General features: G+C 40.6%; 3 protein-coding genes and 1 long non-coding RNA gene across 8 annotated transcripts in view; 1 reads left to right on the top strand and 3 right to left on the bottom strand.

Moving 5' to 3' along the window:
• The window catches only part of skap1 (src kinase associated phosphoprotein 1), a 32,348-nt gene extending 19,920 nt beyond the window's left edge, over window positions 1-12,428 (bottom strand). For 2 of the 4 annotated variants that reach the window (XM_034859669.1, XM_034859667.1), the window contains exons 1-5: window positions 12,411-12,428; window positions 12,020-12,113; window positions 9,397-9,502; window positions 8,793-8,821; window positions 8,412-8,528 (exon numbers count right to left, since the gene is read on the bottom strand). In XM_034859669.1, the coding sequence (XP_034715560.1) occupies window positions 8,412-8,528; window positions 8,793-8,821; window positions 9,397-9,502; window positions 12,020-12,113; window positions 12,411-12,413 (349 nt within the window). In that variant the 5' untranslated portion in view covers window positions 12,414-12,428. Of the gene's footprint in view, window positions 1-8,411; window positions 8,529-8,792; window positions 8,822-9,396; window positions 9,503-11,331; window positions 11,591-12,019; window positions 12,114-12,410 lie in introns of those variants that run through there. The other 2 variants (XM_034859668.1, XM_034859670.1) reach the window with 2 other exon arrangements.
• Window positions 12,429-12,493: 65 nt separating this feature from the next.
• LOC117936550 lies at window positions 12,494-19,466 on the top strand. Of its 2 annotated transcripts, none has more exons than XR_004654973.1 (3): window positions 12,494-12,638; window positions 15,019-15,114; window positions 19,150-19,466. It is a non-coding gene; the product is annotated as an uncharacterized LOC117936550 (long non-coding RNA). The 2 variants fall into 2 exon arrangements; XR_004654972.1 differs by lacking the exon at window positions 19,150-19,466 and adding an exon at window positions 18,795-19,126.
• A 1,321-nt stretch (window positions 19,467-20,787) lies between these two features.
• On the bottom strand, window positions 20,788-22,460 carry hoxb1b (homeobox B1b). Its single transcript, XM_034859685.1, has 2 exons — window positions 21,408-22,460; window positions 20,788-21,187 (listed from the first exon to the last, which is right to left on the bottom strand). Exons 1-2 carry the CDS (start codon window positions 21,967-21,969, stop codon window positions 20,877-20,879), a joined length of 873 nt encoding a protein of 290 aa, XP_034715576.1. The 5' UTR covers window positions 21,970-22,460; the 3' UTR covers window positions 20,788-20,876.
• A 975-nt stretch (window positions 22,461-23,435) lies between these two features.
• Window positions 23,436-25,550, bottom strand: LOC117936531 (homeobox protein Hox-D3-like). Its single transcript, XM_034859682.1, has 2 exons — window positions 25,037-25,550; window positions 23,436-24,071 (listed from the first exon to the last, which is right to left on the bottom strand). The coding sequence occupies exons 1-2, from the start codon at window positions 25,434-25,436 to the stop codon at window positions 23,509-23,511; spliced, it is 963 nt and encodes a 320-aa protein (XP_034715573.1). The 5' UTR covers window positions 25,437-25,550; the 3' UTR covers window positions 23,436-23,508.
• Window positions 25,551-26,061: the final 511 nt, after the last annotated feature.

Here is a 26,061-nt window from a genome sequence, read left to right as displayed (position 1 = left end):
CCCCCCCCCACCCCTTTACAGCAAAGGTAGGAATCAAAATCAGCGAGTTATCATATGTTTTCTCTCTCCATTGCTTAGTCCCTGAGCATGGGGGCTCTCACGGAGAGGTATTGCATTGAATGCAGCATCAGGGGGCAGGACCTGACCCCCACGTGAACCCTGCTGATGAGGTGAAACAGAAGGCAGAGAGAGGCTCCCTGGCCCTGAGGGGGCTGCGGGGAGGAATGCTGCTGACTCTACAGACGAAGCGAGAGAGACCACAATCCTCTTCGATACTGTCCTTGATTAGGAAAAAGGATTCACTCAGTGCACCTTCACCCACCCGGCGCTCAATCTGCGCGCAGGGCAAAGCTAAATTGATACATTTTTCCTCATTAAAGGAGGAGGCCTTTGCTGCGCGTCCCTCCAGCGAGGCGGCCATCAGAAGGGAGGAGAGAGACTGAGAGGCACTGAGGTTAAGGGCAGAATGTCTCCCTGCCCTCCTCTCCTCCCCGTGATTTGATTAGGACTTCAGTCATCGATACATAAAGCGTGTTTAGAACCTCCTAATGCATGTGTTTGAACCAAAGATAACATGCAGTGCATTATATCAGGCTGCATGATGCCTGAATCGTCTTCTAATAATGTTTAATGGGACACGGAATTTACGCAGGACCAGGGATGTCAATCAAGTTAAACAACAAATGTCTGGCTGGAGATATAAAAGCTTTACAACTGAGCGAAGGATAAAAACTTTAATATAAACACAAATAAAATAAATAAATATTTTACATCGCAGATTTAGACTCTGGAAATTCAGTTACATTGTTACTTAAATGCAGCGCAGAGAGATTCTGTGTTTATTTTATTGGTCAACTTAGTCTGTTACGCTCGATGCAATTTGAAAGAACAAAATATTTATCTCTGTGCCTCTTCACGGGATTAGATGTCAAGTGATTCTGGACTCCGTTTGGCTCTAATCCACATCCAAGCATCACAGGCCGGCCGCTGTATAGACACTAAGAGGCTAAATTTACAATGTGACATCGGCTTCCCCCTGGGCAGCCATAAGCCGCGTATACAGCGACCCTGAATTTCCCTTTTCTAGATTTACTACCACTATTCAAATGCTTAACTGCAGATACAATGATCGTCTAATCGCTGGGGATGGTTTTCAGCTGCTTCACTGACAGAGACAGAAAAAATAAAAGAAACAGTAGTAAGAATATAAATACCAACAATGGAGGATTTCGGGCCCACAGGAGAGCCTGCGTATCTGTGATAAAAACGGGATATAACACAATCAACGACACAGCCTAAAGGGAAAATCGACACACTCGCTCTCTGAATGTACAGTTATGGCAACTTTAAAATGCTTCTGTTATTTTCCATTAAAATGCTTTAAATATAATTTTGGCAATAAAGTTAAGTAAGTATGTCAGTGAGGACCTTGTTATTGCCCTGTGCTTTCTGAGCAATATCTCACGCTTATTACCTTTTTATTATATAATTGGTTTTGTTTTATAGTCACTGCTGTTACATATTATTCCAATAAACAATTATATGATGCCATTGTTCTTTGATTCTTTTCATAAATCACCGCCAAGTCCAACGGGCAACAGGTGTAACAAAAAAAATGATTCTGTCATGGAAAATAAGGCCAAACGCCCAATAAAATCAGTCATACTTAAAACTGAAGGAGGTGGTTTTGCTCAATATAAGAATATTTTTATTTGAATTATTCAGTGTACCAAATTTATTTTTTAAATTATTATTTTTTTTTACTAATTTGGATTACCATAAACAACTTTAAATAAAATAAAGGCAACTTAAAGATGCTTCTTTCTTTGGGCTTTTTCACATTGAATGCCAGAATAAATGCTACATTTCTTTTAAGTTACATTTTGTGTTAAAAAAAAACTGTATTCATACTGTGATATATTAAATACATTTTTAGCAGGTTTCTATTCAGTTTTTTATTAAAAAATATGAATACTGGCTGATTTATTACTCAATTTGGCCTTTTTATAACACATTACAATATGTTGCAATTCTTTCTTTTTTACAACAGGAAATGTAGAAGATTTTGAAATACCTGCAATAACTTAATTAATAAAAGTGTTAAAAGCCAGTATATAACTTACTTAAAATTTCTATTATTTAATTTAACCAGTTGAAATATACAGGCAAGTAAGATAATTGTGGAGAAAAGCTTTTCTTCCAATATACTTATATCTTCTTTTTTTTTAATTTACAAACTTTTGAAAAGTTTTTTTATTATAAAATTAAGTAAAAGAAAATATGACAACAAATTAAGTTGCAGTGTTTCATTCAGAGGAAAATCAACCTCTGACAGTGACTGTAGCAGAAGTCACAACGGATATTGTGGGAAAATACAAATGAACACATGTATAATATAACATAATATAAACAATAAAATAATCTCAATATTGAATAAGTAAAAAAAATTAATAACTACTGTTTTACCACACATAACCACAATTACAAATCACTGACCATATCTATTTAGGCAAAGGCAATAACTTTAATCAATGCTGTTTTGCTCTAAATCTAAATCTTGAAGTTAATTATGTAATTGCCTAATAGTTTTGTTTAATTACAGTTTTTATACTGCCAAAGAGGAACAACTTCCTTTACTATAAAACGTTTTCCCAATTGACAGGCTTCACATTCAATTTCTTGGAGATAACTAAACAAACATATGCAACTCCAAATCAATAGTACAAATCTCCGTAGCAGATAAGGAATCTCAGCATTCAGTTGTATCCCACGGCAGCCCTGTCCCACTTGGCACAAACACACACAGTGGTGACTTCTTCCAGCCGAGCGGAGATCCCGGTGTAAAGAGGGATGCATCCTCAACATCCTCGAATAACTCCACAAGGGCATGTTAATGCCCTTAAAGTGCTACATTACAGCAACAATTAAACAGAGGGATCCCAGAGGGAATGGGAGCCGCCGTGTCACTGTCTGTGTACAAGCCAACACATCTCTCCCGTCTCCATTTATTTCCCTAAGAAATCAGTGGGGCCACCTGGGCTTGGCATTGAAACTTCATTCATCTCCAGAAATGGATTCCAGTGGAGGGCAAAATCAAATTCTCATTTGCAAGGCAAGGAGAGAAAGAGAGGGAGTGAATGCAGGAGGTACCTGGGAACGCTAACCTCTGGGTGAACCCAAAGCATCTGATAGTTTTGCTATTTGTCTGTGACATTGACAGCTCTGGGGGAGATTAGGAGCCACCCTGCCCCAGCTTCCTACTTTGCATTCTGCCTATGTGCCTCTTTACAGATGGACTGCTGCACATTTACCTTTGCCTGTTTTCCCATGGTTTCAACGCGGCGCTACACCAGAGGCAACAGAGGGATGTAATTATATGCAACGCAACAATAAAACAAAGCAAATGAGGGGAGAGCTGCATCAGAGGGCTAACAAACCGGGAGGATGCAAAAACTACACGTGTGGCTTTTGGTGGGGATGAAGCCGGAGTTGAGAGTGATGGATGCCCTTCGGTTAAATACGTCCAAATCCCCCCTTCAAGCCGCTCTCTTCTTGCCAGGCAGTGTGAGTGAGTGTGTGAGAGAGAGTGTACAAGATTAATAGTGTAAACAGCGAGGGAGAGAGGGAGAGAAAGGCAGCAGAGAAAGAGAGAGAAAGAAAAGACTATCAGCATCTGCAGCAGCACAGTAGCCTTGGGGGAATAGTGTGAACTTTTGAACCCGGGTGGCAAGCAGTCGCAGCGATGCACAGAGCCTGCTCCTGCCTCGTAATGTGTATATGTGTGTGTGTGTGTGTGTGTGTGTGTGTTTCTAGAAAAGCACACAGGGTGCAACGGAGAGAGTAAAGGAAAGGAGAGAGAAGGAGAATGACGAAGACTGGAGGTCATTAACATATCCCTCGCTTCCTTGCAAACGAGCTGCCGCTATCCAAATGTCACAAAATCCATACACTGAATGAACGCCATGAAAAATGAATCTCCAGGCAGATATTCTGACGGATAGATACAGTACAAGGCTATCAGAGAAACTCCAAAGAAACTTTACAACTGATAGGCGTTCTGTGACAGGAAGGCCGATCATTCACATAATTCTGGACTGAGTGTAGACAGGTCACAAGTTGGTCGAGCAAGGGGGAAAAGGTCAAGAGTTCAGTATGTGGGCAGACAGCATGACCACAGGCCAACAACCCTGCGAGGAGGTCATTTACGCAGACCCAAAGTACTGTCCAGGTGCTGCATGCAAATCAGATAAAGTTTATTCAGCAATGTTTTAACATTTTGTCCTTTTAATAACTGTTTTTCTTTGTGAAGCACAAAGAAACTTGCTCTTTCTCATGACTTAATTTGCCTTCAAAACGCATACAAGAGGCCAGTTGGCACTTTAAACATTGCTGATTAACCCCCTAATGGAGCATCAATCTGTCAGCTGGCAATGTTTTTCCCTATTTCACCAGCCAAGAGACCTGGGCATGCACTCTCAGAAGCACTTCACTTTATATAGGTTTTTTAAGCTTCAGCCAAAATGACAACATTTAGATTTAATATTCTATTTACCAGCACTGTGTAATAATGTTGTTACTGTGCATTGGCAACTCATATTCTAATTCAAATGAGAATATGCAGCAGCGAGACATAAATTCAAATTGGTTATCCTACTGCATTCTTTTGCAAGTAATTGGTTTAGAAAATTGGGTCGGCACAGTAATCACTGACAGTAGTCACATTCATGCATTCTTTAAACAGGCCAACGCAAGAGAACAAACCTGCCTTCAGTGCTAGTACCGATAATTGATTAATGGCTAGAGAAATTAATAAGCAACTATTTTGATAATTGATTACTTGTTTAAGTATTTTTTTTTAGAGAAATGGCCAAACCTTCCCTAGTTCTCAGATGTAAGAATAAAATGCTGCTTTTTCTTTGTCTTATACAACAGAAAACTGATAATCTTGGATGGGAAAACAAGCAATTTCAAGAAAACACACATGTGTGACGTTTTTCACAATTCTTTGACATTTTTCAGCCCAAAAGATTGATTAATTGAGAAAATAATCAAAATAATCTTTAGTTGCATCCCTCTCTGATTATTATCTAAATTAAATGATCTCCAAGATAATTATTATAAATCTAAATTATTAGATATCTTAGATTATATACAGTAAATGACCATGCTGTATCCAGGAACATATAATTCAATAACAAACAGATCCTCTCCAGTCCTGATGTGAAGAACGCAGAAAAAAAACATCGGAGTTTTGTTAATAAATTCTACATTTTGCATTATAATAAAATCATTATTATCACAAAAAAAGAGGGAGACATATAAAAAGCATGATCTTTTTCTGCACGCCTACTGAAACAAAGCTCATCCGGCAGTAATCTGTCATCGCTGCAGCTTCTCAGCAAACATCCCCGAGCACCCAGCGGTGCTCCCCCAATCAAAGAAAAACAAACAGGCCATTTCAACTTCATAAACTTGACCTGCAAACAGCACGACAGGGCTCAGAGCCCCACATCTCCGGCTGTCTCCTGGGGTGCATGTGTGTGTGGGTAAATTGAGATTCTACATGCCTGAGGGTGAAATCTTGTGCATATATTGGTTTATGCATGCCAAATGTATTGGAATGGCGGAAAGTGTGTAATGAAAAAAAAAAAATGTGTGTGAGCCCCATATAGCACAGAGAGAAAGAGAGAGAGCGAGAGAGAGAGAGTTGGAGGGTGGTTAAGGGGGCAGACTAGGCTGGGGTGAGGCTGCAGGCGCGGTCAGGTCACCGGTGCGGTCGGCGGGTGAAACTCAGTTCACATTACCATGCAGACACCCGGGCTAACAATGGAGGCTCCATCTGTTCCTGTCAGCCATTACAAATCTGGTGTCACCCAGTCCGCTGAAGACAACAGGCCACCGCATCTAATCAAACGGCACAGGCTCCTCCTGCGTGTAAAGGCAGCCATCGACTTCACACTCACTCACTCTCTGGTTAGGGAACAGAGAGCAGCAAAGGCAGGCAGTCGATTACCATGGATAATACATTCTCCGAGTCACAAAGTCTCTATTGTGTACAGTAGTCTGAAATAAAAATGATACAATTAAACTCAAGAGAAAAAAAAAACTTGATTTTCTAGCTTCTCCTTAAAGCCAAATGCTATTCTCTAACTCCCAAAATTACCTTTCATTTCTGCAACAAAAGGTGCTGATTTCTGCATTAAATGGAATAAAAAGAAAATTCAAATAGTCACCATGGATGATTGTCCCTCCAAAAAATGCCACCGATTTCATTAGGTGGTCATGCCATTATTTTCCACAAACACTCCCTCCTCCATTGAAACAGGCCGCCCAGCAGAAAAGTGTGAGCCATCTCTTTCAATTGGCAGTGAACAGAGAATGAACTATGAACTCCACATGCCCTTTTAGCGAGGACACAAGCCATTCACTACGCTAACATGGTTGCAGCAATAAAAAAAACGGACACAGAAGCTGTGAGGTGTGAATTGGTCCTGCAGAATCAAACAGTATCGTTATTGATCCAACACTAAAATGTGTTTTCTTTTAAAGTGTATTTGTTTGGCGTCGAGGGGCATTTGATATTCAAAGCAAAATGCAAATGAAAGACAAAAGCAGATTCTGGTAGTGCTGCATAAATGGCTATTTCTCACATTTAACACCGACAATGGCGTGACACAATGTTCAAGCTTTAGCAACATCGCTTCCACGGTAACAGACGGCATAGTTTTTAGTTGGGTGTGTTATCGTTATAGCCTTAAGGGAAATTTTTAAAGCATTTTATTGTTTGATTTAGTTTGTTTCCCCGAAGAAATCTCGCCTTGCTTATTTTGAAATGAACAATTTAAAAAAAAATGAATTATCGGGCACCCAGATAGCTCAGTTGGTAGAGCGGGTGCCCATGTATAGAGGTTTACTCCTCGACGCAGCCGGCCCGGGTTCGAATCCAGCCTGCGGCCCTTTGCTGCATGTCACTCCCCCTCTCTCTCCCCCTTCATATCTTCATCTGTCCTGTCATTAAAGGCCTAAAATAATCTAAAAAAAAACATTTATCTCTTAAAAAAAAAAAAAAAAAAAAAAAAAAAAAAATGAATTATCATTGTCTTGTGGTCTATCTACCCACCATCTGGCCTGATTTGTTGACTCTATTTTTCCAAAGTTGCAGAGACATGCAGCAGTTAATCTTCTGTGGGCAGAGGACGGAAGAGTTCATTAAGACATTTCCAAATAAGGAGATTGTTTTTGACTACATCCAGCTGGCATTAACTACCGGTATCACAAAACGACTGCAAACGGTGACAACAGGCTCTTTTTTTATTTTTTGGGAAATTCCAAATTAATCCATCTTTAACTCAAGAAAACAGCTTAAAAAGAAAGCACGGGGTATAGATGGGCACCTGAAGCAGCGAAGTCAATAATGCCCACCTGCGGCATGTCACGTCAAGGGCTAATAGTTGGCGCTCGGAGTCAGAAATACAAAAAGTCTGAACGGGAGGGAGGGCAAGTCCAAGAAGGGAAGATAGAAAGATTGATAAAGGGAGAGAGGGATGGAACACACATGGCCCCTCAGGTACAGTGTTGTATTTCAAACCCGGTTGTGAAAGAATAGAGGGACTCAGAGACAATCAATCACAGAATTAGCCTGCAGCTACAAAGCCTTCTCTCTGTGTGGGCCGCCTCCATGCCTCCCACAGTCCACCCGCACAGCTCAAAGGGGACAGACCAGAAGCTCAGGATCCACCACTGGAGGGAGCTCCAGGTCCCCTATCAGACCTTTGTGAACCACTAGCCAGCTTTTTCTTCAGCATCAGGACAGCCTACCTGCACACTGGCCAGGAGGAGGAGTCACTGATGTCACTAGAGCCATGCAAAGAGGTAGGAGGCCAGTGAGGGAGGATTTCACAGATGTGGTCTGTTTTTCAAATTAAGAGAGCCAGCACCAATATCCAGCAGAAGGGTTTCGACTATGCTTCCTGTGGCGAGGTGTCGGTGTACCGGTGACGATGGCGAGGGTAGTTTATTAAAACTGCATTTGTTTAGTTTTCTCAGATGAAAACTGCATTATCTCCCATGACACTGACTCCTCCTTTTTACCTTTTCCTTTATTGGTGCTGAATTCCTTGACCACTATAGCCTTTCAGCACGATCAAACAGATAATATCGACATGCAGGTTTCATAATTAGGGTTAAGATTTCATTGCATTTTACGTGGTTGAAGTAGATGGTATAATACGTATATAATCTGGAATAATGTCTGCTGTCTTTATTTTTTGATTTCATGGACATTAAGAAATAGGCCTTTTTGAGCTAAGACCTCTGCACTGCGCAAATGGCCTCACACGCACACACACACACACACACACACACACACACACACACACACACACACACACACACAAGTATTGTTAACTCACACTCAGGGGTTCCATCATCCTGGTAGTCAGAGGCTACGGAGGCATCGTCTGATGGGGCAGAGCGACCCAGGCTGGAACTGCGGTTGTCGTCAGAACCGTCTTCGTCCCTAAAGTCCGCTGAGTGTGTGTGTGTGTGTGTGTGTGTGTGTGTGTGTGTGTGTGTGTTTGTTCATGAAAATGTGTCAGACAGAGAGATATAAAGCAAATGTGAGTGGGTCATGTAACAAAACACTTTAAAAGACTTAACTTTCAGTAGTACATGATTAAGCCTGCATAATCACACACAACATGCATGTAGAAATACACACACACACACAGCTGAAGCAACTCAGTGTAGATAAAGTAGTATGTGATACTTTGATTCAGGGTAATTTTACTTACATTGTGGGAAGGGGAATTCTTGAGGGTTTCTGTAAAATCAAAATAAGCAAATATCTTATCTTATGTAATCATTTTCACTGAATTGCAAAGCTGACTGTGCTTTCATTGTTCAGACAACTCATCTCCAGTGTTGCTTAAAAAATTCAGCAATTGTTTCCTGCACAAAAGACCACAAAACCACAAGTTTTCTGTACGAGAGCATGCGCCTCTTATCGTGCACTGCAGGCAACACCGTTTCCGGAGAAAACCTATCACACTGCATACAATAGTTTTGTTTTTTTGGGTAGGGGGGGTTCATGATGCTCACATCACATTAACATTTAATTATTCTGATCAAAACAGATTATTCTATGAGATCTTTAAAAACTTTTAATAACAACAAAATAAAAGAAAGCATGAAGTCTTTAAGGTAACACCATTAGACTAAATGAGTTCTTCTAATGTAATGCAAACTGTGTTTAAAGCAATTACAGCAACAACTAAAGTTCTTGTGTGGTATTAGCAGCAAAAATTAGATAATGGTGGCGTGGAATTACACTGTTAAAATTGACTAGTAAGCTTGCTAAACACTGATTTGATGCTGCCTCTAGAGGTAGAATCCTACCTTATGTGGACGACCCTGAAGTTATTCAGTAAGACCTTCCGTGTCTCTTGAGCACTTTCACTAAGGTCCTCGTCTTGAAGGAGCTCTGATACAAACAGCTCACAGTCTGAAGAGAACAGAAAACTCTGTAAGCATGGCAATTAACAACATGGTTTTCCTAGGACACAATCCTGAAGAAATCAAACAGTGAATAAAACATTATATGATCAGGTTTTTGTTTGTAAGAGACAAAACCCTCATAATTTGCTCAGATTCTACACAAAGATAAGTCCAATAATTAGTAAATGTAAATGACAGATCTATCTATGATGCTCATTAAATATCATAACTTATGAACATAAAATTCAAGATAAAAGTCTGAAATGTTTGAGAACTGATGTCTGCTGTTTTATCCCTTAAATTACCACTTTATACACTTATACAGACGGACTCAACAACATGAACACCTGTAGAATTTAATGCATAAAAACTTGTATTTATGTACATTTATTTGATAATTTAAAGCTGAGGTAGGCCAATTCATTTGGAGTCATGGGCTAAAATTCCATAGTAATTCTTCAGTACGGCTGCATCTAACGATTATGTTCATAGTTGATTAATCTGTTGACTGTTTTCTCGATTAATCGATTAGTGGTCTCTAAAATGTCAGAAAATTATGAAGAATGTGGATTAGTGTTTCCCAAAAGCCAAAGATGACGTCCTCAAATGTCTCTGTTTACTGTCACAGGGGAGAAGAAACTAGAAAATATTCACATTTAAGAAGTTGGAATCAAAGAATTTGTTATTTTTGTCTTAAATAATGACTCAAACCGACTTATCGATAATCAAAAAAATAATTTTAAAGTTGACAACTAAAAGAATTAATCTTTGCAGCTCTACTCTTCAGCATACTGTAATTCAAGTTGTCTGACAGAAATCTAGACTTCTGCACCTCCTCATGGCTCTGTTTATTAAGGCTTTAGAAAATCTAGCCCATGACCGGAGTCTTTGGCCAATCACAGGTCCTTTCAGAGAGAGACAAAGTGTTCCTATTGGCTGTTTTACAAATGAAGATTAGATGGTGAAAGCCTGGTTCAAAAACTGAAAATCCTGCAGAATAAATGATATTCCAGCATTGGCAATAACTGCCGACAATGCAAAGCAAAACCAAAAAAAGAAGACAGACTTTTAAAAAAACAGAGTCGGACAATAAATGCAATAAAACGTGTCAATACCTGGGAAGCATTTCAGAAATGGGGAGAAAATGTTGCTTATCCAAGTAGCTAATTTAAGTTTTTATGTAAATAACTAGAGGCTTGTACTCATACAGGTCATGTTATGGGGGGGAAGGGGGTGTATTGTACTTTACTAAGTTAATTACTAATACTATTGTACTGAACTGCAAACTTGATCATTATAGTAGTTCAACATAGTCAACAATATAGCAATATTACTGAGTAAAGCAAGGCCCATTTTTGTAAAACAGGTTGTCCTACAGCCATTATCTGATTAAATGTCTTGGTGTTCTCCAACGTTGCACCAACGGACTGACGACATGCAAATTGTCTTCCAAAGGCCCGGTTTGTTGGCCTCGCAGTACATGCAAATGTAGTAAAATACTGTAGAGTTTACAGTCCATCGTGGGCGTTGTGAAGTGTTTCTTACGTTCTAGCTTTTGTTTGTACAACTAGAAGTAACAATTGGTACAACTGTAACAGGTACAAGGATTTTTTCTGAGCACCAAAATGAAGAATAAAAATAAAAGATGTGACACGTTATTTTTTAGGTTTAGCTCGCTGTCTGTCTGCTGCCCACCAGTAGAATAAACTCATTTGTACATGTGAAATGCCATTTTACATATTAACACTCATTTAATCACATGAGTGTAAGATACAACTGTACTATTAAAAGAAAAAGAAAAAAACATTTTTAAGAGTAAATAAATTTAGACATTACCGTCCAAAAGCCTCTTAATGTCATATGGGATTGTCGCCATCGCTGGCCCAACTCCAGAGACTTTTGTTAGCAGACTTTTCACACCTTTTCTGCACCTTCACACTTCAGTCTTCACTCCACAAGGCAGCCTTTCAGAGCACACTGAGCCTCATATTGTTACAGCTCCATGACAGAAACAAGAGCCTGGCACAGCCTAGTATCGAACCACCTGTGTCCTCTAGCTCTGAAACCTAACTTCCGTGCATGCATCTAGATTTGCACAAAATGGGGTGGAGCAGGTGCACTGATGACAATTTCCTCTGCACTCCGGTTTTATTGACACTGAGAAAACCCCTATGTCTGACCTACAGTAACACTGCCAAGAAGAAAGCCTCCGTAGGGGGTGTCCCCTTTACTAAACACTTTAGCAACATCGGAGCCAAACAAAATTGCCTGTGATAAAGATGAGATTAAACGTCTTACGTACATGCAGGTGTTTGTGGTTAATCACAAAATGAGCCGCTTTAAACACTTAAAGTAAACTTTGACTGGTATGTGTTGCAGAAATAACATCTCTGCCTCTCTTTTTAGGCTTTCCCTTGTATATAAAGTACGTGTCCATCTGACCATCTCCATTTTTCCATGTCCATTTAAAAGTGATATAAATAATACAAAAATCCCATTAGACATATATTCAACCTGGGCTCACATGTCCAGGTTGGCAAGCATCTGGAAAGTCCTTGGGCAAGACATTGAATCCCTGTCAGCCAGCTCTGTTGCTGGTCTTTTGTAGTCTGACCTCCCTGCAAAATACAAAAAGTTGCACCAAGCAGAACAGAAACTGAAGACAGAAAGCAGCAGGCCTGCATACTAGTGTTTGGATTGGTGATTCAGTATAACTTGTACATTAAGCAATGGAGGGAACTGTCCTTTCCGCCTACAAGCCGACGCCTTTAAACCAAACCGCCATACAAAGTTATGTTTTGGCCAGTATTGTTTTAGTCTGTGCCAATTTAATCCTCAAGAATTAGGATAGCGGATAAATGGTGACTAGCTGGTTTAGTATGACCCCGTTTGGTAGTGAAACAAATAAAACACACCATTTTTTACTCTTTAATACGAAGTGTATCACAGCCAGTTAGCTAAGGCTAGAGTGGAGTTGTCCGTAATGTTTTACATAACGCTAGCTAACGTTATGTGAGCTGTCACACTGCAGCTAACCTGCTAATTAGCAAGCTATGTATAACAGTTGGCCAGAAAATGGTAATTTATGGCCATTATTCTTTTATTTTAGGCGGTTATCTTTGCTTTAGGTCACTGTAGGTATGGTAGCTAAGTGTGAGTGCTTACCCGAACCTCATCCAGACGTTAACGGCTTTTCATTTACATTAGAGTAACTTGTTTGTAGCAGACGGTTGTCCTTCTTGTAGCCAGCTAGCTAGCTAACACTATCAGTTAACTAAGCGTTATGTGACGTGGTATGAAAAGGGTTGGCGGCCGTTGACATGGTTTCGTTACCATGGCATCTGAAGTCAGCAGTAGTTCCTCCACAAACAACATTGTTTCAGAGTAAATTCATATATTTACTACTTAATCTCACAATAAAGGTGAAAATTAACTTTAACAAGTGATTCCACTTGAAAGTAACACTAACGTTAGCAAAATACGATTTTCACGACTTTTATGCGGTTGCGGCATTTAAGTGCTTATATCCTCCCTATCGGTTAATCCAGTTGTAAAATCGTAAATCAGAGTTGTTGCACGTTAAACGATGTTTTTACAGATTCTTCAAGCTTTTATTTTATTGAAAATTTAGTAATTTTTTAAACAACTTTGACAGCAAAAGTAAAAATGAATTATTAAAAGTGTTCGTAATTTAATGTCCACGTTTCTTTACATATTGTATTAGATGCTGCCTCCCTGTACTATCTTTTTTATTGTAAATTTAAATTTTTGGTGCATTCACATTTAAGTGATACATGCTTTGCTGAACATAAAAACGTACCAGGGACCTGTAGGCCAAATAGAAATCCAATGGCATACAGCTGCCTTGTGCATGAAGATAAGAAAATACATCTCCACAGGGATTAAACTGATTTTTAGCAAAGCCGTACAACAAAGAAATATAAGGCTCAACTAATAAATCAGATATAGCCTACAAATAACACATCTTGTCAAATTGGGTATCAGAAATGATACCCAGTTCACTGTTTAAATTGCAGCAATCACCACTTAAATGGGTCTTTGATTTAAGCTTGGACACTAATTAAGGTATTTCCTACAACACGTGAATGCAGCTTCACTAAATTGGTCCTTTAACATCTGACAGGAAGGATTTACGTTACCAGTAGAGGGTGAACAGCAATGGGATGGACTGGACTGGCCTTTACACGGTTGACATTAGTGTACAGGAGGTAGTAGTAATACTAATAGAAATAGTGGTGAGTCTGACTATCGTCTTATTGATCCTTTACTACTGAAACACTACATGGAAAGCCATCAAGGAACCAAAGCTGAATCAGACTCGCATGGACAGAATAGACCGGATATCAATCAAGGCTGTGTTAAACTAATGTGTAGTTAATCTTGTAAGATAATTATTTTATGTACCGTAAAAGCCACATTACATATACACAACATTAACTGTTTTTTCCCAGACTTACAGGCCTGAGTATTTTAACAAAAATGGGTCCTAATGCAACATTTTGAAGCAAAATGTAAAGTTTAATAAAATACAATAAAAGGCTGTGTACATGAATAATTTGCACATTGGGTTTAATAATATATTTATTTATTTTTACAATTGTTTTGCTCTGCAGTCTAAAGCATTGTAACACTGAAGACGACACACAACTAAAAACACAAAAATACCCTTGCTGTTGCATTTTACATTATCATCATTCACAGACATTTATCACTTATCAACAAGGACTTTTAAGAACTTTGTATTTCCTCCCATACTCTTTTTCTAATTTTCCCTGCTGCTTAGTGTAACCTGTGTTACTTTGAGGGGTGCATGGTATCTTATAAGCCTTTAGCTTTGCTTCTAACCTACACTGCATAATGTTTAGCCTTGTATCAAGCCATGTTGTTGCTGTTTTTTAATAACGTGTAAATAGAGCTGGGCAATACATCGATATTATATCGATATCGTGATGTGAGACTAGATATCATCTTAGATTTTGGATATCGTAATATCGAGATGTGACATAAATTACTAGTTTTAATAATATTAATAATAATAGTAGTAATGATAATAAATGGAGTTTATATAGCGCTTTTCACAGACTCAAAGGCTTCATTACTAAAGTGATGTTCATTTCTGAACTTACCAAAATGTTGTAGCTGTTCTATTATTTGCATTTAATCACTTAGACATTATGTCCACATTACTGATGATTAATTTTCTAAAATCTAACTGTGAAGGTATTTAATCAAAGCGTCAACCCAAGGATATTGCCGCCATATTGAGGCATTTGGTCAAAAATATTGTGATATCAGATTTTCTCCCTATTGCCCAGCCCTAACTGTGAATAAACTCAACTAAACTTAACTATATTTACCCACATAGCTCTAAAAAGCTGCGGCATTAGCAGCAGTTTCCTTTCAGTGCATAGTCGTATTTTAATAATTTACAGTATTTTTAATTGTTTAATGTTGAAAGCTTGATATTTCATAATGGTCTCCTTCCCTGTCACTTCTCTACAGGAAGCCACGAGGTCAGAGTGAGTTGAGTCCCGTGTCAGAAGCGTCCCCACGTTGACCTGCGCCTGACTGGCCTCCCAGCAAAAAGCCCCTGTGAAGGTAAGAGGAACTGGGGTCCCCTCCCCTGGAAAAGAGGTTCCCTCCCCTTGACAGCTCCACAGAGCCCCAGCCAACTGCCTGCTGGGTCAGCCCCATATGAAAAGGGAAGCTCTTTGTAATCCAACAGGGATTACACCACCCAACAATGCACCGCTGAAAGAGCGACAAAAGCCCTGTATCAAACGCAGCTGAGGGGGAGCAAGGCTATGATCTCCCGCTACTACCAACACTGACTCCTCCGCCACCTCTCATCTCCCCAAGAGGCTCTTCCCCCCTTTAGCATTCGCTGCCTCTGTCCTCCTTCTGCCCTCTCATCTTTAGGATCTGGCCTTTTATCAGTGCATTCCTTTTCATTTGCATTGCGGTGTGGGGAGGGACAGCGGGTCTCTCTGATCTGATAGAACCAGGAGAGAGAGTCAGGAGGATCCTCAGGGCATGAGGGGTGTGTGGTTGAGTAAGTGTGTGTGCATCCTCCCCTGCAAACACACACACACACACACACACACACACACACAACATTGCATTCTCAAGATAGCCAGAAACTCAGAGGGGCAAACAGTGAAGCACCCATGCCTGTCTTTCAGGCTCTGGTTGACTTTATCAGTTTTCCGAAAAGGAGGTGATGTGATTTACAGAGATTGTTGTAGTTAAATGAGTTGTTAAAAAAGCTTAAAAATTGTCCAAGGAAGGAAGTTGCAGAGTATACATGTGCCATTTGTCTTAAAACGTGGCTTAAATCACTCTTTAGGAATAGGGGTCGCCTTTTCCAACAGATAATATCTCAAGGTGGTGCTTAAATGTGGCCCTGATTTGGACATGTCACAGCAGATTCAAACCCTTGATACAAAAAGAAGGTGTTTGGCCTGATCATTAAGGGCCTGTTGTAAATGTTTGTGTTGCTGGAGGAGATAAAAAGAGGTAGTTTACTTTTTGGATTTCCTCAGAATCATTGTGTTCCCAACCCACCCATTGTTCAAACATGTGTCAGTGTAGGGTGGCTTAAGGGTGCGCGCAAAGTAAAAAAGTGATGATAGATGGAGGACACAAAAGACAGAAGAGCAAATGTGCAACCTTCAGTCAGCCACACATATTGACTGACTCGGGGAGGTTACCTCAGCCTGTACTCAAATCAATGTTAGCCCTGAAAGCATTGAATAGAAAATCTTTCAAATTGTATTATGTTAGGATATATGAGCCATTTCTAAATATTAATTCAGCATTACTTGAGGTGTCTGTTAAGGATAGCAGTTACAGCTCGCAGTGCGTTGACTCGACTGAGTGATTACATACCTCTATTACATGTGATGTATGAATGTATGAGAGGAACCTATTTTTCATTACCAAGACATTGTCCCTAGAGGCAGTTGTTAAAGAAGAATCTCTAAATTATCCTTGTGGAACAACTGGCCCTTGTCATGTGCTGAGAAGCGAGGGAAGGGAAGGGAAAGGAAAGGAAGGAGGAAAAGGAAGCACAGCACATTTGATAGCAGTGAGATGAACTGGAAGGATGCCAGAAGAGTGTGTCTGCCTGTGCTTGTGATCCTGCACGCCTCTGCCACTGTCCAGTTAATTGGAATACAAAGCAGAGCGGGGTCGATGAAGGGGGGAGGGGGGGAGGTGCACGGGGAGCTGCTGTCTGTCTACAGCAACGCTCAACCTTCACTGCTCACTGGGAATTGACTGGAGAACCAGCAAGCGAGACCGACACACTGTCACTGGTAAAATGAACTGTCACCTTGCATTTCTCAGCCTCCTGGCAGCATCGAATTGGCCGCTTTGAACCATGTGACGTGACACTGATTGAGTTCTGGTTTCCCCCCCCTTTCTGGGCTCTAAAGAGGAAGAAGCCGGTTTAATTTCAAGTGTACAGCCTGGCCATGCAAAGTATCCAGGAAGGGCGGCATCACTGTGTGGGCAGCCAGCTATACTGTATCTTTACACCAGACCTTTCATGGGCGCTCGATTCTTCTTCACCGCCCCTCATTATTTCATTGTGCTGCTTCGTTACGCTGCCTCTCAGCTCGTCTTGTTTTTCTTACGGCCTATAGTCATGGCGGTCTGACAGGCACACAGAGGGGGAAAACTATTAGGGGTAGCCATTTGGATCCTGGAGGCAATCCCAGGGAGTATTAAGATGTTAACCCTGGCCAAGTCACTTGTCTCTCTCAGTTACTATGCTGATGGAGTGGGGAAAGGATGCAGTTGCAGGGGGACCCTGGAGGCCGGGGCTTCAGGTCGGCTGGCGCTTCCAGATCCAATAGAGCCTAAACTCGGATGGGGGATGGTTGTCAAATATCTCCCAGCCTGGGCTAAAAAGAGCCTCAGTGCCATAACAAAGGAAGAGGAGAGTGTGTCATTCATAACTGCTGCATTTCTCCACAAGGCTTCAACAGGGAAATGACTGTGGAAATTAAATTACTATTGGTCAAAATCTACAGAAATAAAAATCACATTCATGACAGCAAGTGTTTTCTTTTTTCTTTTTTTTATTTCCAACACATTGTCACCTTCTTAAGTGCTAATTCAAATTAGTAATAATAATAATAATAATAATAATAATAATAAGCATAATAATAAGTATATGAATATCTAAATACATTGTCATGTTTTACCTTTTAACCTATCAATAAGTGCACCTTGAAGTCTCCGTCTTGTACCTTTTACGAGAGCTGCTACGATTAGTCACATAATCCAAAAATTAATCTGCAGTTCTTCTATTTTGATTAATCATTTCATTTTTTTCAAGCAAAAATGCCAAACATTTGATGGTTCCAGCTTCTCAAATGTGAGACGTTGCTGCTTTTAATTGTCTGACATTGTGGTACATTGAATGTGTTACGATTTTAGACATTTAGATTGACCAAAACAGGGCATTTGATGGCGCCACTTTGGGCCCTAGGATATTGTGATGGGCATTTGATGATTCACAGACTAAACAACTAATCGAGGAAAGAATCTCCAAATGAATCAATACCGAAAATAATCGTTAGTTTCCGCTCTGCTTCTTACTTTCCAGTATTGGTTAGCCATTGAAGGCCTTTCTCCACGTTGATAATAAAACACCATGATGGTTGTATTCATGAAAAGCTCAGTTTTATAAATATATTAGAATAGTGTCAATGTTTTGTTCTGTTTCTTACACTTTAACAGATGCTTCTTTTATCTCTGTGTCTTCTTGGTAGAGCTGCAATGATCAGTCAACTAATCGGTTAATTGTTTGGCATGAACATAATCGGCAAATATTTTGATAATCAAATAATTGTTTAAGTAATTTGTTATCCAAATATGGCAGAAAATGCTTTTTTCAGCCTCTCACATACGAATATGTATTGCTTTTCTCTGTTTTAGATGATATTAAACTAAATAGCTTTGGGTTTGGGACCGAACAAGACATTTAAAGACATCCCCTTGGACTTTGAGAAACTGGAATGGACATTTTTCACTATTTTCTGACATTTTGTGATGCAAACAATTAATCAAGAAAATAATTCGAAAACGAAATTGATTGCTAGTTGTAGCCCTGCTTATACTAAGTATGTTCTGTATATCACATAATTATATGTTGCTAACCTACTAGCTGTGTTTGATAACTAGCAATAAAAAATGACTCCTCTGTGGCATCTCTTAGATGACCAACCCCCCTTTTTCCCATGAATACTGTATCTAGTTTTCCTTTGAAGCCTCGGGACCCTGCAGAGTGACATGCGACAGAGGAACTGGTAGAAAACCAAGGATGTGAGCATGGCAATAGACTTGTAAAAGAGCCTGCAACAACTGCAAGCAGCATGGGGTACAAACAGCACTGGGTTGATCTCAAACAAAATGCAGAGGGAGGCGGGCCAGCTGAAGATGTGTCAGATATCCGAAGAGAAAGAGGATGGCTGCTGGATGTATTAACAGATCTCGTGTTTGTGCAGTCAGGTGTTTGCACGTAGTTTGTGATTATTTTTGCAACCATAAATGATCGTCCTTCTTCTCCCTCAGAGTCCATTAACCATTCTCTCCTCTCCTTGCCCTACATTCTTCACCAAGAAGGCAGAGAGAGCCACGCTGATCCGAAGGTGAAAAACATCCTCCTCCTCTTCCCCCAGCTGAGCATCTGTCTCCGTGGTGTTGGCTGCAGCACCGACTCTGACACCTCCAGATGGAGAGCCCGCTGGGAGCGCTGAGGTATTACCTACAGAGATGGCAGGGATCACACCTCTGGAATGAAGTCCCACACTTGTTTTCTGCACCTTCCCTTTTTTTCTATTTTTGAATCTGTCACCATTCACCATATTGAGTATCACCTCCCCAGTCCTTGGCCTTGCGACTCTTCTGCAAGCTTTTGGCTTTAAATAAAGAAAATGCATGACAACAAACCTCTGAGCCCTTTTCTAATTTACAGTAATGGGCCGTATGGTATTTCAACTGTAACTTCTATTAGTGGAACTGTATTCATTTTTAATGTAGTTGGGGGAGAACTGCATACTCATGCGGATGTATTTCTAATGATTGCTGATTTCAATTTCCTAGAAACATCTTTTTTTAACAGGCCCTGGACTTATAACAGTTTTTAGTCTGCATCAACCAGAACGTTGACTAAATGAACTATAATGTCTTTAGTCTAAATATTAAAAGCAATACCTGCAAAAGGTATGAGAGGCCCTAGAGTTGACTTCTGCGAGCCACTCAGGGGTCTTGACAGATTGACTCTTCATTCATTTGTGCCTGAACTCTGTGTGAACCTCAGCTTTAGGAAAAAGGGCACTGACAGGCCAGTGCTGCTGGGGCAGAAACTGTGTGTGCAGACCTAACACCCAGTGCAAATATTGAAACTGCTGCCCCTTTACCATCAGATGAAACTAGGTGGACAGGTCTGGCAAACGTTTATCTTGAGGTCGAAGCCACAATGAGCACTAAAATGTTAAATGAGCAACTGAGTTCCTCTGATTTTAACAGATAATGTGGTAGTTTAATGAAAATGTATAGAACTCAAATTATGTAAAATACAAGTGGAGTCATTGCAACCTGTGTCAGCTGTCTCCAAGCAGAATTTGGATAACAAATCAAGGGTGAGACCTGGCTCCCTGGAGTTTGTTGTCATGTTTAGAGCCCCTGGAGGTATTTCGAGGTGAAAAGGTCACTGGGAACCACCCCATGTGTTGTGAAAGATTCCTCTTGTCACATTATGCAAGGGGACATGGTGAGAATATTAACGGAAGTGAATATAGGAAAGAAGTTTGTAATGCGATTCAAAACATTCATATTTACAACAATTTATTACATATATATTATTTTTTTAAATTAAGAAATTCCCAAACTTCAAAAGTTTGATTGGACTTAACCCTGTACCTGCATTTGTTACAGCAAGACCAGTTTCTTTTTACATAAACAGCCAATAAAACACTCTTTTCTCATTTAATAAACTTTATTATTACAATAAAACATCTCAACAGTTGATGGACAATACCCTGTAAATAAATAGTGCAAAAAACGACACTGAGTACTTCAGTGCTCCAACACAAAACAACATGGACTCATGATAACAAAGGTACAAATAAAAGAACTGATTAAAAGACATTTTTATAAGGTTTCTCAGAATCCATTTCAGCATTAATCGTAGAACTAGAAGCACATAAGTGGACAGAAATACCCTGTATACTTCACAAAGTCCACGTGCATTTTTCACAGTTTTTTTGGAATGGTGCGTGAGACTGCTCAGGCCCCCACATTCATATTGTGTGTGTGTGTGTGTGTGTTTTTTCTGATCAAAAGTCACATCATGGTTCACAGTCTTTCCCTTTTCCCTTTGGAGGAGTGTCAGGGCCGGAGAGTTTCTCCACAGGTGCCGGAGTGTTAACCAAAACGCAGCCCAGTTTCTCGCGTTTCTTCTGCTTCATCCTGCGGTTCTGAAACCAGATTTTCACCTGCGTCTCGTTGAGCTCCAGACTGGCGGCGACCTCCACCCTCCGTGCCCGCGTCAGGTATTTGTTGAAGTGGAACTCTTTCTCCAGCTCGGTGAGCTGCTTGGTGGTGAAGTTGGTGCGGATCACGTTGTGCTGGCCGGGGACTCCGAACTCCGAGTGGACAGCTGTGGAGAGAAATGGATGAATGAATGGATGAAAACATGGAAGTCATGGAGCTGGAGCTGTGATTGATAGTGAGAATGAATAGAAGCATGTACAAAACATTAGTTGCCAAATAGAACAATTGGGCTTCATTACATCAGCTGAATTGTATTTTTACGCACTGAGAGTCAAAATTACATTCAGACGTCTATTATTCTTAAATCTGTCTAAGGATGAACAAACCTGTTTTAGGTGGATTCCGCTTCACTTTCATCCAGTCAAATGTTTTAGAAGTTTCCTCCACATGGTCCAAATCATTCTCCCTACTTTGGGGCGGTAACCTTGTGTAAACACTTTCTGGATATTCTTGCTGCCTCTGGTCTCCGTTTCCAAAATGTAGATACTGGCTGCCTGTTGCGACTCCAGGTCCACAGCTGTCCCCGGTGTAGGGAGCCATGTTTGTTCCGAGGGGGGAGACTTGCGCATGAATGAAGCTTCGGTCCTGCTCGGGTGCGAGGCCGTACTGGTGATGTCCGTACTCCAGAGGTGAACCATACATGCAGTTTCCCGGTGTTGCAAACTGCAGATCCAGGTTGACGTGTGTCTGGTGGGGGTGCAGAGGGAGGCTCGGGGTCTGGTGTGGCGCAGAGGTTGAAGCAACTAAACGCCCGTCCGGCGCGTAACTATCACTTGTTGCGCACGAGTTGGACGACATGTATCCATGGTTTAAATTGTGGTATCCGGCCTTGGCACTGAAAATGTTTGCACCCCGGTTACACACGGGGTAGTCTAAGTAGGAGTTCATCCTTGGGCCTATTGTTTGTTCCCAACTGATCAAGACTGAGCAGTCATTAATCGGTGCTCCCTTTGCCCTAACCTTCTAGGTAGTATGTCAAAGCTGTAAAACTGCCTTCCACCCTCATATCACCTTCCTGACACACCATGTGACCCGCTAAACGCCAATGGCAAAGGACCTCCAGCACTCTGTCAAGTCTGCGCGCTCGTCCATCAAATGGCTCGCATTTACATGACAAATGCTTCAATCAAACTCGCCCATCCATCTGATAAGAACACAAGCATCAGGACGCAGTTTCAGACAGTGTTAGAGGAGCTGATGATGAAAAATGAATGGCAAAAAACATTAAAATAATGACTATGTAGGCTAACATAATGACGAGATGAAAAGTAGCTCATTCTAAATATTATAACAATGGCATCCAAAAACTATAAAAGAGGACACACATCATACATTATAATGGTCAAAGCTGTCAAATGTTACGTCATATCTCCATGTTGTATGTCACTTACAACTGGTCATTGTGTGCAATTCCTGCCTGTGTCTTTAGTGTACTGCTGTGTTTTATTGGCTGTGTTGTTGATTGACGCTATGTGCAGCACTGTGGACCAGGCTAAATTCCCCCTTGGGGACAATAAAGTATTTTATCTTAACGCATCTTAAAAGCAAGTAATAATACAAAATATCAACATCTAGGTATTATTTTGTCATGCAAATGTATTGATTTGAAATGTATGTCCTCTCTGCTGTTTTTGTTCGTTTTTTGAACACTTATTTAGCTTCATTTTAAAACTTGAGAAAGAAAAATATCAACGTTAAAAACTCGCTGTAAATGTATGTAAATAAGAGGTTGCTTGAATTGGCCTCTTACCAAACCGTTTCTGCGGCCTCTCGTCGCCAGACTCAGAGCAGCGCAGTGAATCCAGTGATCCATCATGCGCTCTTTTTACACATTGACAGCTTGTGTGGCCCTCTTTGCCCATATTAGAACAAAAGACACATTTGAGAGCCATGCAGACTTCTTCTGCTGGCTTCTTTTAACATCGAGACTATAATATAATATCTTTAAAAAAAAAACTTACATCCATACTCATCCCCTGTCATTAAGTAAGAGTGTATGTGATGTGTTAGACCTCAAGTAATAATTTATAGGCTACTTTTAACCAAAAACAAGGAAAGTTGCATTTATTTCAACGTTTTTGCTGCATTACTGTCGTCCTGTAGAGGAGTAGGCCTATTTACTGTGGAGAGTCTGGTGTGTGGGGGGGGGGACTCTCAACACGTTGTATTTCTGTATGTAGCTGAAATAACAGCAGCAACAGTTAAACCTAAAAAAGGGCTGCATGTCTCCGGAATATATTTTAAAAAACGCGTGAAAGTTAAGAAATTATAATTGGAAAAAATAAATAATTTTGTGTAAAAATACAAATAAATACGAGTTGCGACGAATATATCATAAAATCATAAAATAGCTACATGCATCAGGACAGATCTTCTATAAATTAAACGGAAAGTTGTTTTTTGGAGAGTCGAGATCACGTGTTTCTGCTACAGATGAGTCAGTTTTGGAGCTTGCATGATTCTGTCCTGAGTGCAGCTTTGTGAGAAAAACGACCCGTTGAGATCCTCATTTGGGTCTGTTGTGCGTGAGGTGGTGTGCGTGTCGTGTTGCGCAATAAACTGCGGCTCGTGCGTGAAGCCTGGAGCTGCATATTTGGAGTACTCTGCCGGGTACGCAGCCTGGGACTGGAGGAGTTGTTGGGACTTGAGCGGAGGGGAGGCCGGCTGGTAATCCCCGCCCAGATGGACATAACCCAGGCTCGACAGAGTGGGGGTGCCCGGGGCGGAGGGGGAGGACGGGGGGGTGGCGGCGAGGCCCTGCACTCTCTCGTCCTTCTTCTGCTTCATCCTCCGGTTCTGAAACCAAATCTTGATCTGCCTCTCGTGGAGGTTCAGCAGGCCGGCCATCTCCACCCGCCGCGGCTTGCACAGGTAGCGGCTGAAGTGGAACTCCTTCTCCAGCTCCACCAGTTGCGCGCTCGTGTACGCGGTGCGCGTCCTCTTGGAGGCCAGCGGGGTCGCGCTTGGACACTTCTCGTTGACGGCGCAGTCTGTAGAGACGAACAGTGGGAGAGAAAAGGAAAAGGTTGGACAGGTTGGGTTGACTGAGTGGAACCAGTGACTGGAGGTTTGTTTTTCTTCTTTTTATCATTCTCAGTCATTTTCTCTACCGATTACAGTCTGCTCCTTGTTTACTCTCACTTTCCTGTTTTATTAAATGCTTCTGTTGTGTTAAACATAACATGCACGCTCAGCCAACCTGGCCTGTATGAATAAGGGTTAAAAACGTTAATAAAATAAATAGAAAATAAGCGTAGAAATCAATAACAAGATTGTTTGAAATTAGCTAAGAGGTCATGGTGGTACATAAAGATGTGTTACAGGGTTACAGTGTTACAGTATGGGATGTATAGGGGACATTTCCAAAATGGTGACCAAGAGTTGCTCGCTTGTAGGCCTGAGTGGTTGATATTAGATAGTTCTTCCCTTTAATCAACACTCTGAGACAAATTAATAATATATATATATATATATATATATATATATATATATATATATATATATATATATATATATGTGTGTGTGTGTGTGTGTGTGTGTGTGTGTGTGTGTGTGTGTGTGTGTGTGTGAGTGTGTGTGTGTGTATATATTTGTATATATATATTTTTATATAGAGAGATATATATACATGTATGTACATATATTTAAAGGGATAGATTATTATAAGGTCTTATAAAAGGTAGCCTATGTAAAATGAAGGGATGTTTACTTTTCTTCTGATATTCTAATTGTTTTGTATTTTGAACACTAGGCCTTTATAAATAAATAGCACTATGTTATTAAAATTCTAAATAAAATATCTGGTCTTAAAATGAACCTGAGCCAGTGTGTTCATGAATATCTACCTGATCTTTTGAAACTGAAAAGGAGAAAATACAATTTCCTCAATTAATAACAGCGGACATTAATGAGAAGGCTCGGTTTGGAAACAACTGCTGCCTCTGTCTTTACAGACCTGCGAGTCTCGTGCCAGGAGTCGGACTTGAGTGTCTGGACTCTTTCATCCAGGGGAAAATCTTTTTGCTCACAGGGAACTTGGGGTTTTGCTGTTTTGACCTCCTGGGAAACGCGCGTGCAAACGTCTCCACTTGAGCCAGTTGCTGGTGTGCGGCTGCGCACCCGAACCCGCTGACATCCTCCACCAGAGACTCGCTGAAGAAGAAGTCGTGGTGCTTCTGGGGGTTTTGGGTCGCACTGGTTTTCTGCATTTCCATTAAATGTGCACCTTTGACCTTCCGACGGAGCGCTGGCAGCCAAATGTCATGGCAGGTTTCCAGAGAGCCCTGCAGCTTCGGGCCTGAGAGGACGCAGAAAAGAGACGGAGACAGAATCAGGGAGGAGACCACACGATCCATCTTATCAACTCAATAGTACGCTGACGTGAATAGCAAGCCTCTCCAGGCCTGAGAGGCCACGGAGAAAATACGAGTTTGTGATAATAAACCCTCGAGAAAACCCCAAATCAAGGATAAACTGGAAAAATCTGAGCAGAAATCCAACATTTTGCCTTTCTTACAATGAGTGTAGACCTCACTGGCCTGCAACGAGGCTCAGTGTATTTTTCTTGTTGTGTTTAATTGCAGCTTAAACAAATGAAATATAATCTTTTTAGATTATAGAACAAGGTTATTTCCTATAACCTCCTATTTTTCCTGTAAAAAGAAATATTTACAATATTTATAACAAGAACATATAAAAATAATAATCAGTCTACGCAGAAACAAAAGCCCAAAAACGTAAAATTCATTTCATAAAAATACAAAAATAGATACCTTAGTTTTTGTCCTTTTTTTATAAATAGTGTTTCCTGAGATTACATCAGTACACTCGGCCCGTGCGTATTAATAAGGAACAGCCTATTGTTCAGCTAATGGATGGTCCTGTCTGCAGCATTTTCGAGGGGAAAAATGAAATGTAACATAATCTACTAAAACATCCATCCATCTCCATCAAACACAAAATAATACAGTCCGTGGTGCA

The sequence above is a fragment of the Etheostoma cragini genome, chromosome 21, assembly GCF_013103735.1.
Source record: "Etheostoma cragini isolate CJK2018 chromosome 21, CSU_Ecrag_1.0, whole genome shotgun sequence".
Taxonomy (NCBI): Eukaryota; Metazoa; Chordata; class Actinopteri; order Perciformes; family Percidae; genus Etheostoma; species Etheostoma cragini.
The sequence above is the reverse complement of the archived record's forward strand: the minus strand, read 5'-3'. Positions and strand labels throughout refer to the sequence as shown.